We start from the raw sequence: 17,498 nt of genomic DNA, 5'->3' as shown, positions 1-17,498 counted from the left end.
TAGGTTGGCAAGCTAGAAACTGATCAGAATATTAGATATTTAGAAAACTTGATTTAGGAAATGCTCCAATGAAAAATCTTCTTACCTCTCCCTACAATATCTTGCCTCAAAAAAACTCCTTTTTGTAAGAGCATTCAGTCATGGTTACTTGCTGTTCCCAAGGGTCAACAGGACAAAGAGCTGAATGGGAGGTCATATTGTTTGGCTTCGTACTATTCTGTTGCTATAGCTCTGTTCAAATGTTGTTTTGCAGAACCCAGCTGTGAGGATGACGTATACAGCCCACGTAAGAGTATGGGTTATTTTCTAGGGACAAGGGACAAGTGCTACCGCCACTGTATGCAGTTTGTCTTTTCTGCCACCCAGACATAAACCTCACACAAAATTTGGGTATTTTGAGAGTCTGGGAAGGAAGGGGGTGTGTGCATGTGTGCCCATGTATTTGCTGTGTACATGTTTGACTGTGTGTATTTTTCTTAATCAATTGTTCTTCGCTCTGGTTCATAAAACTTGGGTGTTGGATTTGTTTTTTCTCCACAGGAGGGAGGTGGCACAGAACAACTTTCTAGTCTACCCTTCGTTTCCCTTTGGAAAGGTCAGCTCCAGCAATTGCGTGTCTCACCCACTGGCACTTCACAGTGCCCACTTCTGCCCACAGCTTCTTCACGGCTCTTCAGTCAACCCTCAGCCCAACACGATCCAGTCACCTCCTCTTCCCTCTCAATATGTGTCTGATTGCCTTACCCCCACCCCACTGATATTTTTGTTTTTCACTTTGAGTCTGGCTTCTCTCAGTCTTCAACATATGCTTCATAAGTTCCACAGCTGCTGTTTTTCTTTTGCTTTTTCAGACATTTTCCTTCTGATTCCCTTCTCAGCCCTACCCAGGACTCTCATTTGTGCATGTCATCCTTCTGTCATTCATACGGACTACAATTGCTTTCCCAAATGCAGCTTCCATAATAAATGGTAATAACCAAATTAAGTTGCTCACTGCAAGCAAATTAAAACATTTCAAGGCAAAGCTCCTTTTCACCTTCTTTGTCCAACATTTAATTTGCACATCTGTTACTCCTCAAAATGAGAATTCTTCTTATGCTACTCTTCCTACCCTGAATTTGGCTACCATTTCAGACTAGCTCAGTAATGTAATAATGTAGTATTAATTATTTTTTAATACAGTGTGCTTCTAGGCTATTTATTGGTCAATGCAATGCTTGAAACACAACCTCAGTCTGCATTACTATAAGCATCTCACAACACAGAAGGACTGCCTCCTAACCAAACCCAAAGATTTGTTCTGTAAAAATCATCATGGTCTCAGGGCTGGCTGTATTTTAGCTGCAATCTCTCATAATAAACAGCTGTGAGGATGAGTTATTGCCACAGTTTGCCTGTGACTATAAATCAGTCTCAACAGATGTTTATTCCTTCATATTCTATTAAACATCTCTGATTATCCTTGAAAAATATTGGAATAAACAGCATTTGAGACATATTCATTTATACCAACAGGATCTGCTGACGACAACATTCTTGTAGTTATGCAACTACGAGCATTCTCAGCAAGGACATCATTTGTTCTATTGTGATCCTTGAAAGTATTTCTAGCTGTGGTTTACCACTATGTCAGAGTATTTCCTTGCCCTTTAGCCTATCTCAATACACTTTCCTACAGAATGGCAAGTATCTGGCATTTGAGATTCCTTGGCTGATAAAAGAGAATTTATGGCTAGAAGCTGATATATTGGGAATATATTTTGTATACAGAGCAGCAGTTTTTTCCATCTCACTGACTTACAGAATTTTTGGAGCTATGTGACAGCTTCTAAGACACAACAGTGCAAACATTAAGACAGAAATTACCTACCATTTTACTGCAAATGACTATGGCAACTGTCTGCCCCCCTGCCCCCGTACCCTATTCACAGATGATCATGATTGGAGGTAGCCCTTCTGCTGTCTCTCTGCATAGAAATAAATTTTACTCTGGTTGAACAACCTTGAAGGAAATACCTTTACTTGGAAGATTAATGAACACCTTCTGCTGAGTTACTTGTTCACCCAAATCCCCATTTCCCCAGTGTACAAGCAGGATGTATTGAAAGGCAATCGCAGACCTAGGAACAGCTGTGGTAGTGAAGACTCCTCAATCCAACAGTCAAAAAGGCCCTCTTATCAGACTTCTCTAAAAGTTTCAGTTTTGCTGGAGGTGCATCAGAGGAGTGAAAGCTTAGGTTTGGTGAGACTGATGGAATGAAAAACTGGGAGAAAAAGTATGTGCAATGCAGCAATGGCACATTTGCTTTTATGAGAAATCCAGGGCTCATCAAAACCGTACATTTGTATGCACAGATGTATTTGTTTTACAAACTAGGATTTTTTTATTATACAAATTATTTAATTAAAAAAGTTCTTGACAAGATCATTTTGACATCCTTATCTACCTGTATTACTCCACAATTACCATTTAAAAATAAGGTGCTCTCTAAGCAGTGATACATGTGAAGACTTTGTGGGTTTGGGGTGAGTTCACACCTTGAGCTCTGATCAAAGAAGTGAATGATGACCATCCCCTGGATGGATGGCCCAATACAGTAATATAGCTCAGCTTTTTTCTTCTCCCTCAGTGTGGAAACAATCTGATCCTTTTTCATCCATCTCCTCATTTAACTTGTTCAATACCTCTGAAGTTTTCTGTTCTGTACCATATGTGATTAACATTAATGAAGAGTTCCAAAATATACTATGCAGGACCTAGATGGAAAGTGATAACACTATCTCTAAAAAATCTGTCTAAAAAATAGAAAATCAAATCAATGCAGCACATGCTAAATGAATGAAACCCTGGCGCCATGAATAGATCTCAGCTAGTGATTAGCAATAAGAATTATAATTCCTTTTTTTTCCTAGTCATCAAGGAGGTTTTGATCAAAACAATAATCATTATATTTTTCAACGATGTGGAGATAAAAACAAAAGTCTTGCCAGTGAACTTTGCAGCTGTCACAAAACCCATGCAATGATAATTTATGAGGAGGACAGGTTTAGCACTGCAGAAGATTGTGAATCACATGCTAGACTATGCCCACATTATGGATGGGAATGTATGACACATTTACCAGTGGTGTTTGTATTTTAGGCAACAGTGACTTGGAAGCAGATATGAGCTGAACATGAGCTCAAAATGCGATAGAGTAGCTAAGAAAACAGTGACAATCTTATATCTAAAAAGAGGGAGCTACTGATCAGAAAAGATGGTGCTACCACATGATGGTTTATTAATGAAAGTTCATATTCAGTTCATCCATCTGTACATTAGCAGCAATCTTAACATGATAGGAAAGATCCAGAAAAGAATGACAAAAAAATTTTAGCAAGCTGGAAAATCTTCCTAATTCTGAGAGTAAAGAAGCCCAATCTATATAAGATTTGTAAGCAGAAATGTATTGCAAGACATTAAGCCAGTGTAATACTTTGCAGAACATTATCTTTGCTCTGCTGGCTGTCCACAAGTATGTTCTTTACCTTGTAGACAGCAAAAGGTTGTTTTTTCCCCAAGAAAAATGGGGGGTAGGTGTTTTTTCATTCACCCTGGTTATAGAATCATAAAATGGTTAAGGTTGTAAAGAACCTTAAGATCATCTAGTTCCAAGCCCCCTGCCATGGGCAGGGACACCTCACACTAGACCATGTCACCCAAGGCTCTGTCCAACCTGGACTTGAACACTGCCAGGGATGGAACATTTACCACATCTTTTGGCAACTTGCTCCAGTGCCTCACCATCCTCATAGTAAAGAACTTCTTCCTTGTATCTAACCTGAGCTTCCCCTGTTTTTGTTTGAACCCAAGTCACACAAGGATCACTGCTGTAGAGTAGCTAATATATTATCTTGTTGCTGTCTAACAGTAACCTACCCTACAGTGGTAGGGTCAGGACACAAAAGTACAAACATGGGAAGCTGTCATTTTTATGCTCCCTTTAAACTAACAGAATCCAGCAGCTGGAAGCTGAAGCTGAAAACATTGAGACTGGAATCTGAAACCTAGTTTTCTAGAGAGCTATAAAATTGCATTCTTGAAGATAAAATCACAAGTGTTTCTAAAAGCGCACATAGAAGTTTTAACTTTGATACAGGGAATCCCTTAAAAAGTATTTTTGATTCAATTTGTCCAAGCAGTCACACTGCAGAAATAATGACATTTCCTTTTAAAAATCAACACATTTGTAAGACCAAAAAGTTTTGAGGCTGCTTCTGCCTCCTTGAACTGTCACTGTTACTCCCAGGAGTATAAATGATGTCTGGACTGAAAATTACTTTATGGATTACAGCCATGCTGATTTTAAGAAATCCTTTGTAAATTATTAATTTTTTATAAATTATCATTTAATCATACAGAAAGAGAAGGCATGGCTATCTGAAAATGAGATTAAAGTTAGGAAAGGCGTGCTGAAGGCTGAGCTCCTACATGGTGGTGTGCATGTCACTCTTACATGATGATGTGCATGTCACCATCACAGCCTCATATGAATGGCATTAGCATTCAACTGAAATACAAGTTTGTGCACATCTTGCTGTCACTGAAGTCACATGTATAGAAAGGTTGCCTGAGACACATGTATGCAAGATATACACAATGCCTATTTGTTTGAGGGGTTTTGTGAAAGGCATATGAATATATATTTCCTCTGGCCAATAAACGGCTTCCCAGCTGATTAACAAGATGTTGCACTCATCATTTTTTGTTTCTTGAAAGCTTTTTCTCTTCTTAATGCTCTTAAACAGTAGAAAAGGAAAAGGTCATCCCTCTATTTGCTTACAGTCCAAATCCTGTCCCAAATCCCTGTTGCATTTGAAGTGCTACAAAAGCCCACAGAAATGAATCCATAGAGGAGTCAAACTTCAGTGGCTCAACAGAGGTAAAATTTGCAAGTGGATTTTAATTTCACTGAGGAGCCTTAGGAAAGTATATCCTATCCTATTTTCCTCAGCCTACCTTTTTTGAAGGTAAAAATTACATTTTCAGAAATGAGGTATGTTGCAGGCAGGATCACCTTAGTTTTTGAACCCCCATACACACATATACATGGATGCATATTAAAGCATTGCAGAAATTTTGAGCCAAAATCTTACAGGAATCAATATTCTGTCAAAATCTCATTGCAGGAGCCTTAGACAGCAGCACTCTCAGCTTCCAACGACCAAGACAGTGTTCGAGGTTAATCACAAGGACTCATTTTGTTGAGGGATCAGAAACCCAAAGCTGGCTCTATATAATACCTAAATCCTCTAATGCAACTAGCAGAGCCACAGAGCTTCTGTCATCTAAAGCTGATACTTTCTATTCATTCAAGATACCTGTTCATTCATCTTTCTTTACAGGCCAGTTGCTAAAGGAAGGGGTTTATGGTTGGAAGAAAAGCAAGCCCACAATTCAGAAAGACAGGAGATAAACTGCTAGCCCCTTTGTAGTCAATAAGACTTTTATCACTGTCTTCAGTTCTAGGTTTCACCAAATACTTTCTTATATGCAAAGTTACATTTCTGTAACTTTCTATATTTCTTTACCAGATCTGTACATGAAAATGAATATCAGAAAAAAATTCTGTACTCTGTTTTCACACAGAAATGAAATGTTCTCCCAGAAAACAACTAATATGAAAAATTGCATATATTGTATATTGTTCTGTAATAATTTCCATAATATAAATTCAAAGTTCTAATCAATTGACTCCTAAATATGAGACACTTTGTTGGACAACTTTAAACCATGACGAGACAAAACCCTATCTGGAACTCAACAGAATTTGTAATACTGAGAACCTGAATCTGAATTTTGTTTTCTGATCTGATTTTTGTCAAAAATCAGCAGAACACAAGGCAATCCTACAGCTGATTCCATTTCTCCCTCTCACCATGAAGACAGGGAAAATGGAATAGAATGGCTTCTGGTGAAAAGGACAATGTGAACATGATATTCCTGGACTAGGCCCTTTTCTCTGTATTATTTCAAATAGGTAGTGAAAGCTGACTAATCACATTAACATTTAAGGACATCATTTTATAATAATGGCTGGGAGATATCTTTGTTCATACCATTCTGTGAAGAAATGACCTGAACAGAAAATACACTTTGCATGAACCTCCCATTTATCAGACTATATACATAACATATACAGTGACCAGAATGTGTAGAAATTACAATGCAGTTTGTGCAAATCTCATAACACAGATTGTAACTCCTGAAATGGTTAAAAAAAACAAACACAAACAAACAAATAAACAAATAAAAAAAAAACAGATTATCTGTTAAAAAGTCTGGAGACAGAATAAGTATGGTCAGTTCCTTCTGCACCAGAAGATCTGAGAACTCCCATATGTTTTGAGACGTTTGCTTTCTGTCAACCTCTTTGGCTAGTCTGTGATATTGCTGAAGTAATCACACAATAAGCATTAATGTATTTATAGCAAACACTATCTGGTTAAAACTGGGAAATGTTTATGGAAAAAAAAAAAAACATGAGCTACTTATCTGACACTCTGATACATCCTTTATATGGCGTATCAATGGTGTTATGGCTGAAGAATGAGAGGTGATGAGATCACAAGAAAGTTTAAGTGAAATGGACTCATTGTTACAAAATGTTTCAATGAAAATGGCCTTGCTGCTTCAAGTATGGCCACAAATATTCCATTACAAGTTGAGTGCGAGTGTATGTAAAAAAATAAGGACACTATCTACATTTACCTACTCTGATCCCAGTTGGCTGCAAAAAGCAGAAGAATCTTCCTGCCACAGTGGTCACGATTTTCCAGTACTCCTGGGAACCCATCTGTCAGAGCCCGTTTGATTCCTGGATCATCAGCTTTGAAGTTTTTGAACATATCCAGATTTAACTGGCGGTACTGGAAGTACTGAGCCAGCAGTCTGAAGGCCTCAGTTTGGTGAAACTTTCTGGCTCGGAGAAATCTCAAGATGAAGGCATCATCTGTACGTAAAAACCCAATGTCAGGCCTTGTGATGATCATGTCCCTGACTTGCTGGATATCCTGATGCAAAATGTCTGGGTTTTCATTCAGTTCCAGGCGGGCTTTCTCTATAGTCTCTGGACTAAGTCCAGCCTGTAAATGGGTCATCTCTGCAAAAACCTCTTTTCCAAATCCTTAACTTCAGATATTTCAGTAGGAGAAGTGCTGATCCCATTCAATTGATGGTCTGCTGTGAGTGGGAACCATTCAGAAGCTTTTTGCTGTCAAGCTGATATTTAACAAATGAAAGCAAATGGCTTTTCTTATTCTTGCAGTAACAGGCAGTTCACATGTAGTGTAATCCATCCAAAGGAAAGTGCTGTTTATTCCATCACTAACTAAAAGAAAAAGCAAATATATAAAAGAAAGATTAAATACGTATGTAAAGCTTACAGGAATGAATTTCTGAAATTTCTATAGCAATAAAATTACTTTGTGTGCTTCATATGTAAGAGGATACCAGTCAAATTATTTCAGAATGGGTGAATTTAAGATAAGGCAGTCACTGGCATCTTGAATGTATATGTTCAAGCTTTCAGAAAGGCAATCTGATCAATTGTCAATTGATACTAAGCTGCATCAATTTACGATTACAATACACTTTCCAAAGTCGTCTTACTGAAGTGTGGGAGTTCCAGTATCCCATAGCATCAAAGCCAGGATGACAAAAGCAGAAATAAAAGTCTTCAGGATCTTGTAGCTTTCCTGAATACCTAGTTCTGAATTTAATTTTTATTCCTGTACCTTTCCTAGAACTTGTTTTTACAAGTGCTAGAAGAAAAGCTGCTTAAGCTGTTATGTATGAGCAAAATGGTACAGTGTATCTCTCACATTTCAGTGACATAATTAGCAAGAGGCTGTCATTGATGTCTGTGTAGTTACACTTGTGTGAGGTAAGATCAAGGTCTGCTCCAAAGAGACGTGTGTGTGAGGAAAGATCAAGATCCATCCAATTTTTCAGTCATCACAAAACCAGACAAGCTATCAAAAAGCCCCACCACTTAACTGATCTCTCTCTCTAACTTCTGAAAAAGAAAAAATGGTTTTAAAAATTAAAAGGTAATCCCTTAGTGAACAACATACTGCATTAAAAGAAATCTGTTTGGAAAGTTATGAACTATTTATAGCAAAACAACTATTTCACTCAGCCACTCTCTGGGTTCAGCATTATCAGATTAAACAAAGCGGAGAGCAGCAGCCAGAGCATTCCTTTGTCCAGGGGCTGCTCAAAGTCACATTGCAGGACCTGGATGTTAATCAGCACAAGGGATGCCCAAGTTCCTTGTTTTGTGAGCTTCATTTCATGCATTGCTAAAAGCTACATTTTAGATGGCACAGTTGCAACCCCAGGATGAGATCCCAAAATCTGAATACAGAGAGTTTCTGCATATTTGCTTAAAGGACATTTGTGACAAAAGATAAGCTTTTCATGTGCATTAGACTTGTCTGTAGGTGATACAAAGGAGAGTTTGTTAAGCAGCCTCCTTCTGTATTCACTGTGGAGCTGGAGATGAGAAAAGCTACCTGCAGGGCAGAGTATCTGGTAACTGATCAGCCTAGGAAAACCTAGGAAAAGGAAGGCACTACAGAAAAACAAGTCCTGAAGTTTTGAGGAGTAATCTATGGTTCCAGGTTATTAATTTCTCAAAGAAATTAGAGTTGTGTTAGAGGTGGATTTCAGATATAAATGTTAAGTAACTGTTACTTCTTTGCTCTTACGTTTACTAGACCATATTAGGGTAACTCTAATGATATCAACTGAAATCCACTGATGCAGAATTGATGTAAGCCATTGGGAAACCAGGACAATATTTTATGCTTAAGATCTCAACTTAACAGTGGCATTAGCATTTTCTTGCATAAATCATGTTTTTAGTTACAATTGCCTCTATGGGCTAGCTAGGGGAGCTAGGTGTATTGAAGTGTGACACTGTCAATGGGGCAGTGTAGTGTAAGGATTGGTTGCCTCCCTAGATTTAACAGCAGGTAGTAGAGTAAGGAGACTGTGCTCAGAGGTGCTCAGGAGAAGACTGGAAGCAAGGAGCTTGTCTGGGGTCTGCATGGACTCCAGCTCAGGGCCCACTATATATTGGAACAGCTTTGGAGCTCCTGTGACATAGAATCCCAAAAAACATTGAATCACAGGATGGTTTGGGTTGGAATGGATGTTTAAAGATCATTTGGTCCAACCTCCTTTCCCTGTGGGCAGGGACGTCTTTCACTGGATCAGATTTCTTAAAGCCCCATACAACCTTGCCTTGGACACTTCCAATGATGGAGCACCAACAAGTTCTCTGGGCAGCCTATTCCAGTGTCTCACCACCCCATCATAACAAACTTCTTCTTTGTATGCAATTTAAATCTATCCTTTTTCAGTTTAAAACCATTAGCCCTTGTGCCATTACTACAGTAAAAAGTCTGTCCTAATCTTACTTTTTAAGCCCCCTTTAAGTACTGAAATGTAGCAATAAGGTCCCCTGGAGACTTCTGTTCTGCAGACTGAAAAATCCAACTCTCTCAGGCTTTCCTCACAGGAAAGGTGTTCCAGCTCTCTGACCATTTCTGTGACCTTCCTCTGGAGCACTTGTACCAGGTCCAGGGACAAGTGGCAGGTGGCTGTGACCCACCAGCTTCCTTTTCTAAGAGTTTATGGAAGTTAAACTGTCTCTTCTACTGCTCCTTTTCTGACTCCCACCTCCACTAAGATGCTTCATTGGAAATAAGGCAAATTCTTAATAGGTCAGTTGCAGCCTGCTCTAGGAGAAAATGGGATTAGACCAAGGAGATAAAATCTGTCCCTTCAGGTTTTATTATAGGATCCCAAAGCATTTAATGTCACAAGTTATGCTATTTATTTTCATTAAAGTTTCCTACTTTTTTAAAACTTATTTAAGTGGATTACCACCCTTTATGCCCAGGATGATCCCAAGGTGAGGGAGATACAGTCCTTTTGTGTCAGACATTGCTGTCAAAAAGCAATTTACCAATATCAGTCTAACAAAAACCAAATCTTTTTAAATACGTTTCAGAGTTTTCTGATAGTGAGCTGAGCTATAGCTATGGGTTACAGCTTACAGGAGAGCAGTGTTGACACTATCTGAATCATAACCCAGATCATGGGGTTAGCAATCCACTGACTTCAAAGAATCTGATTTACATCAGCAGATAATATGGTTCTGCCACTGCTTACCTTGACAACATAGCTACCCAGTTTGTCATTGTGCTTTCTCAAATGATACTGATTTATCCTGATTCCCAAAGGTACAACAGAAGCACCTTCTCCATTTTCACCCCCTCCCACACATGGCAATTTCACTTTCTCTTGGGGTTCCATCTGCCCATTTTTCAGATATTTACATCTTTGTTCTACTTTGATGTTGTTTGGTTTTTTTTCCAGTGAAGATGTTGGCCTTTTTCCCTTATCTTGAATATTTGTTGCAGCATGTTGGCACACTGGACTCTTTGTTAGTCTCAACAGCTGTTTTTCTGCGTTGTGACTCTTTGTTCCCAAAGGACTATTTGCTCTCCTAACGTCTTTTCACAGCCACTTGCAATAAATCAGATGTCTAAAGGAAAATGCAGCTTTAAACAAGGAAAAATATGAAGGTTTGAAAAAAAAACCCAACATATTAATAAAAAAAGAAAAAGGATATTTTCACTGAAATTGTGGTGTCATCTACCAGTTTGGTTTACTCATGGCACTCCTAAGAAGAGAATGAGAAGGGACAGAGAGTAGCTTTAGGATGTGTAAAATACTGAAAATCTTCAGACTAACAGCTTCTATTTTTGCCTGACCCTCAAAAATAAAATTTAGTTAATAATAAAATATATAATAATGCTTACTAAACAAATAAAATTAAAATAATATCTTAAGAAGCATGTACAGCACTTTCCAGTGCTGAAGATCTTAACACGCTTTACTGCTCTCTCTTCAGTGACAGCTTCTGGATTAGCATTCAACCCCTATTTGCTCTGCATCCCCTGGAAAATTGACCAAAACCTGCTCTCAGTAATGATGACGCTTGTCTGAATCATTTTGTTCCTGCCCACTTAGCTGTCCCTACAGCACCATTTGCCTCTTGAAGCACTGTTCTCATGTCCATTTGGCCCTTCCCCATCAACTTCAGTTCCAGAAAGATTTTGGTTGCTTCTATCTACCGAGTATTTTCCATTCGATCTAAAGCTACATGCCATGTGAAATTTCATCCACTGCTTTTAAATGGGAAGGCACTAGGGTTTGATCCTCACCTGGTATTGGTACGCATCACTGTTATGATTTGTATCATTATATAATACCTAAACTCCTAGCATTCATACAGATATTAGCTGCCAAAATCGTGCCAGAAAAGAAAGGAGTGGGCAGGGAGGGAGGGAAAATGGTAATCTAGAATGATTTCATCTCAGAGTGTGGGTGTCATCTCATTAAATTTCTTTTTAAAAAATATTTTGATGTTAACTGTGGAAAACATCTTTGAGCTATGTTATGCTTAGTAGGGCAGGGTAGGATGAACTTGTAGATGTATTTATAGGAATGGTTCTTATGGCATTTTGTGGCTTTGGGGTACCTTGGTAGGAACCCACACTGGAAATGGAGTGGTCAAACATAGAAAGGGACATACCCAGCTTCATGAGCTACTGTCAAAAGAGTGATGAGAAAAACTGACTCTTGTCCTTGGCTGCAGCTTCCTGGCATCCTTCACAGGCAGTGCGAAGAAGTACAGCCTTGAGTGATTTGCCTGAGATTATGAAGGACACATTTCACACAGTTGGGAACAGACCATATGTCTCCTGAGCCACAAGCTTATAGGTTAACACCTGGGCAATCTTTCCCCCTGTGCATAATGCTCTGCATCCTAAGAAAGATGTCAAGCCATGTTGCACACAAGAAAACCGAGAGGTAGACTGCAATGTTCCCAGTGTCCCAAGTGTAATTCCCCTAGGCTTCAAGAGTGCAATCAGGACCCCAAAAGTGTATTATTTCTTTATGTTTTTTGTAAAGAACTATCCCTCTATGGGGTTCCCACAAGTCTTTTTCATACCCCAAGTCAAATAACCTCACATCGATTATTATCGAATAACAGAATGGCTGAGATTGGAAAGGACTTCTGGAGAGCATCTAGTCCAACCTCCCACTCAAGCAGGGCCTCCTAGAGCTGGTTTCCCAGGACTATGTGCAGACAGCTTGTGAGTAGCTTGTCTCCAATAGGGACATTACACAGTCTCTCTGGGAAACCCAAATTAGGGCTTCGTCACCCTCACAGTGAAAAAGTGTTTCCTGATGTTCAGGGGGAGCTTCCCTCGTTTCAGTTTGTGCTCTTCTACTCTGGTCCTGTCACTGGGCACCACAGAAAACAGCCTGGCTCCATCCTCTTTGTATCATCCCTTCAGGTATTTGTACATATTGATAAGATCCCCCTCAGCCTGCTTTTCTTCAGGCTGAATAGACCCAGCTCTCAGCCTTTGTGGGATGCTCCAGTTTCTTACCCATCTCTATGACCTTTTCCTGGACTTTCTCCATATGTCCATGCCTCTTTTGTACTGAGGAGCCCATACCTGAACACAGCACCCCAGGCCTTACCAGTCTTGACTATCATGAATATCTCCTGCTTCCCTATAGCCCTTCTCTAAGGTACTATATTCTCCCAGTGAATCTAAACAAGTTGAATATCACAAGTTTGTCTCCCTCAAGTCCTCGTGCTCCTGTAAACCTTCACTAGGGAGCTGTTACATCTCATCAATATGAAAATAGCGAATGTTTGTGACTGTAACAGTTGTGTGGGGAATTTGATGGTTTCTCACACTTTCCCAAGATGTGATCTCCTTGCTCAGGCACAAAGAATAACATTTCTTTCAGTTCACTAAAAACAATACATTGTACATTCCTACTACCCTCATATAATAGTCTTCTTGTTAGCTTGAGCCAGTTAGTCTACCCTCAGGCCATATCTAGCTGTCCAGTGGTGGTAATTTAGCTGTGGCACAGCAGAAATCACAGCAGCAATTCAACTGGTCTTTGCAGTATGTAGGACAGGAATGTCTGTAACACCAACCTGCAATTGTCCTGTTGTTGCTACAAGCTAGCAGGCATGAAGAGAGACTGAAAAGGTTTTCTTATAGATGTAAAAAGAACCTCATTATCTTTTAACATGAAATGTACAAAATGAACTGCCTACCTGGATATTAAGAAACAGAACCACATGCCAAGGAGAGTAACTTAACTTGTAAAGAAAAAGGTTTAACAAAACATCTGTGAACTTAATGACATTGCTTCAATTTTAATCCAGATCACGGTTTTAAAGTTTGAAGTATTCATTAGCCACTGCAAGCCCTATAGGAACATGAGGCCTGACCTGTGGCATGTTAAAGAAACAGCAGGCTTCAAAGAACTTCCATGTCAGTCATCACACTACTCCAAGTGTCACTATGCAAAAAATTCTCCAATAATATAGAAGCTTCTTGCAGCAGAAATTATCAGCAGCATGCAAAACATTAATTCTGATCCCCCAAGCCTTATAGTTAAGCTGTATGTAGAAATCTGATAGCACAGGATAATAATATTGTGCCTTAAAATCCCTAAATGCACTGTAGAAGTTGTGTTACAACATCTGCACGAAGAGATGCAGAAGAAACAAAACGTATTATCATGGCATTTAGTCCTATATTCTTAATAAAATAACATTCACATAATTTGCTCCCCATTTTAAAGATTAAGTTCCTTTTAAAAATGTAAAATGCAATGGTATTGTATTAGTGCCCTATTAGTGACCAACTTCTTTCTGCTTTATACATGATGTCAGAGAAAGGCATCCATGGCATCCTGTGGAGTGGCAGTGGGGGAGGAAGGCAAAGAGAGAAAGTCAGGGGCAGAAGGGAAGGAAGGAGGAAATGAATGCAGGGGGGAAGGAGGGAGGCAGAGAAGGAAGGAAGGAAAGAAAGGAGGGAGGGGAGAAGGGAGGAAGATTAGAAATGAGAAAGGGAGAGATTTCTGCACCCAGGAATCTGTGAAATTCTCCTGTTTTTTTCTCTCCTTCCTATTGAAGTCTGAGCACAAACACAAAGGCCTCACACAGATGCTTCTCCCAAAACTGTAGAAATAAAGTTTAATATAATTTGATGATACCTTGTGGGTTTGTTTTCTCAGTGAAAGAACATATCAGACTTAAGGAATTTATTTCTATAAATCTTATTGAAGGAAAAAAAAAATCAAACCCCCAAACCTGTTTGGAAATTCTCAAACTAAATCCTCAGAGCACTCAAGAGCGAAAGGGCTCACAACTCATCTGCTAAAAACTATGTGAATTCTGCTCACTGAATCTCCGACTCCATAAAAGACTGATGTTGTTGCTTTGGGTTTTTTTTAACTAGTAGGACCCAATTGTCTTATCTTGTTTGTGTATGTACCAGACACCACAGCAATGGGCTGTGGGAGAAAATAATACTCACTTGCCAAACAGTAGCACAATTGTTTCAGTAACTGCACATTTAAATCAAGAATTGCATTTATTTACAGTCTTAGTTTGAAGGAAATTTTCTCCAGCATTTTATGACATTGCTCATTTGTATTTTAACTGACATGGTCCTCTTCTGGAACATGAGGAGGCTGTTGTTACATGTTCCAGTGAAGCCACCTCTGTGTTCAAAGCACATAGAGCTTAAGGAATTATGACCCAGTGTGATGGGTGGATTCTACAGTTTCTTCTTTGCTCAGCTCAATTACGCAGCTTACACTACTACTCAGAAGCATTCAGTGCTACTCAGTATGAGTATCTGGTCTCTGCAGCAGATTATAAGTTATAAATGATGATGTAAATGAGTAAGTAGGTTTTTGGAAAAGGCTGTAATATCTTTAATTGGTTTGTATATGCCTTACAAAAGCCTGATTTTTAGGAAATAATAGTTTTCAGTTGGGTGAATCAACAGAATTCTTAAAATGATCAGCAGCATTTTATAGCAGATACACATCAGACCTGATTATGTTAACAACACAAGCGGCCCCTATAACCTTCGAGCTGGAATACAGACTGCAAACCAGGGAAAGCTCTATAAGGTTATCTGACTGATCATTATAACACTTTTGTTATGCAAGGCATGTAATAATACTGTTAAATAATATGTCATTTAAATGTTGGCATTGCATTAACTTTTAGTATGGGAGAAAATCCGTGTTACCATTTTATTACTCAGAAAGCACACGAAAGCAGCCTTTCTGTAATTTAATTTTCCCTTTCAAATATGATCCAATCAAGGTTTTGTGATGGACAGTGAGTAACTATCTGATCCTTTACTTCATTATTCCTGGAGCTTGTTTAGATTTAGGAATCAGAATTTTGAAAAGGGAAAGCTCCTTCTTTCCTATGACCTTCCCCATGCTCCCAGGATTAAACTATTGCAAACAGAATTAAGTACAGGGCAGTAGCACACATGGCGTTTCTCCGGATGTTATTTGCTCTCTGTTTATTATCTGTATGAAGTTGTCACTGAACACCCTCACTGCTTGCAGAGATCACAACTTAATTCTTGACTTCCTGCAGCAAAGGATCCACACAGTAGGCACAATTCGCCTCACTTTTTCCCTACACCCATTATTCATCACTGCTTGTCACTGGAAAAACAAAATATTTGACTGACCCTGCACATTTCCTCATTCCTCATTCCTCTTTGGGTTGAATATACCTGGTCAAAATATGTGCCGATTTGCTGAGGAGCACAACTGGTGTCTACTTCTGTTCAGCAAGCTCCTATCTGTTGGCACTTGGCTGGAGTCCTTGCTTGGTTCCTTAACTCCTAGTTTTAACACTTTCCACTCCGTGCCTCTCACCTCCCCCCTGCTTTCAAATTGTATCTGGACTTTCCCTTCCAACTTGGACTCTTTTCCCTGCTTGCCCTGATCCTGGGCTGCTGAGCTGATTTTTCCAGCTCTCATGCCCACCTTCAGGAAGAATTGCAGCTGATGATGGAGAAGGAAAACAGGAGGGGAGGAAGGGGCAGGAAAGTGAGGAACTGGGGAAACAGAGGTGGAGAGGAAAGGAGGCAAGGGACTAGGGTAGGGAGGAGAGTAGACAGGAAAGGCAGAAAACAGGAAGGCAGGATGCGAAGAAGCAGGACAAGGAGAAGTGGAGGCAGAAGAGGCAGGGTAGGTAAGAGGCAGGAAGCCGGACAAGGAGGAGAGGCAGGGGAAACAAGGGAAGGAGAAGAGGAAGGGGAAGTAAGACAAGTAGGGCAGACAGGGCAGGGAGGAGAAGCAGGAGAGGCAGGGGAAGTAGGACAGGCAGGGAAGGCAGGGATCGGGGCGGGAAAGAGAGGCAGGGCAGACAGGGAGCAGGGGAAGGAGGCAGGGAGGCAGAGTAGTGAGGTAGGAGAGGCAGCCAGGGGAGGCAGGCAGCAGGATAAGGAAACAGGGAGGGAGCAGGCCAGGTATGATGCAGAGGAGGCGGGGAGCAGGACAGGAAGGGAGCAGGGTGTCAGGGCAGGCAGGAGAAGCAAACTGGAGGCACGGGACATGGAGACAGGGGAGGCGGTGAGCAGGGGAAAGAGGCAGTCAGGGCAAGAAGATCAGGCAGGAGGCAGAAAAACAGGCAGGACAGGCAGGAAACAGGGATAGTGTGGGCAGGAAACAGGGCAGGCAGGGAAGTGGGGAGGCAGGAGACAAATGGCAGGGAGCAGGGCAGGCAGGAGGCCGGGCAGGGAGGGGGCAGGCAGCAGGGCAGGAGGCAGGGAGCAGGGCAGAGAGCAGGGCGGGAGCAGGCAGGGAGCTGAGCAGGGAGTAAGCAGGGAGGGAGGCAGGGAGCAGACAAGGAGCAGGGCAGGCAGGGAGCAGGCAGGGAGCGGGACAGTGAGCAGGGCAGGGAGCGGCCCCTGTCCGCAGCGCAGCGGGGCTGCGGCCGGAGCTGTCCGCCCGGCGGTACTGAAACGCCGCAGCCGGGCCCGGGGGTGCGGAGGTGGGGGGGGGGGGGGAGGGTCGGAGATCGCGGAGAGCTTTCCTGCTGCAAACCGAGAAAAGACGAATGCAAATACCTGCACAGCGCCAGGCAGCCTGCCGTGGGGCCGCGGGGGCTGCGGGGGACGGTCGGATTTTTGTCCCCCTGTAGGTGTCCTTGCTGTCGAGCTGGGTGGGTGAGAAAGCTCTCCCGGCTCTCAGGTTCAGGCTCAGATCTCTCTAGAAAACTGTGAATGAGAGAGCGCCAGCTCCACGGGTATGATTTTTTTTTTTTTTTTTTTTTGGTAGGAGGCGTGTGCACCAAAGCCTGGGTCCTTCCACTCGGCGGCTGCCGTCCCCCTGGGTCCTAAGCCCTCCTGACGCCCGCCCGACTGCCTCCCGGAGCTCCCCGGCCGCGGGCTCCGCGCACCGCCACCGCCGAGGGAGGGTGACAAAGGAGCTGCGGGCTGCTGACAGCCCGGAGAGCCGCAGCAGCAGCACAGCCGGCCACTGCTTGCTTAGCAGCGACGGCTTTCACCTCGTGGCATGG

At 41.3% G+C, this 17,498-nt stretch overlaps 1 protein-coding gene across 1 annotated transcript in view; it reads right to left on the bottom strand.

Moving 5' to 3' along the window:
• CLVS1 (clavesin 1) overlaps positions 1–17,181 on the bottom strand; it is a 100,886-nt gene extending 83,705 nt beyond the window's left edge. Inside the window, exons 1-2 of the mRNA XM_057426238.1 lie at positions 17,047–17,181; positions 6,752–7,370 (exon numbers count right to left, since the gene is read on the bottom strand). Coding sequence (XP_057282221.1) covers positions 6,752–7,140 — 389 coding nt within the window. The 5' untranslated portion in view covers positions 7,141–7,370; positions 17,047–17,181. The remainder of the gene's footprint in view (positions 1–6,751; positions 7,371–17,046) is intronic.
• Between the last annotated feature and the right edge of the window lie 317 nt (positions 17,182–17,498).

This window comes from Pezoporus wallicus, unplaced genomic scaffold (assembly GCF_028554395.1).
Source record: "Pezoporus wallicus isolate ANWC-B61680 ecotype Strahan unplaced genomic scaffold, APGP_CSIRO_Pwel_v1 contig_4131, whole genome shotgun sequence".
Lineage (NCBI taxonomy): Eukaryota > Metazoa > Chordata > Aves > Psittaciformes > Psittacidae > Pezoporus > Pezoporus wallicus.
The sequence above is the reverse complement of the archived record's forward strand: the minus strand, read 5'-3'. Positions and strand labels throughout refer to the sequence as shown.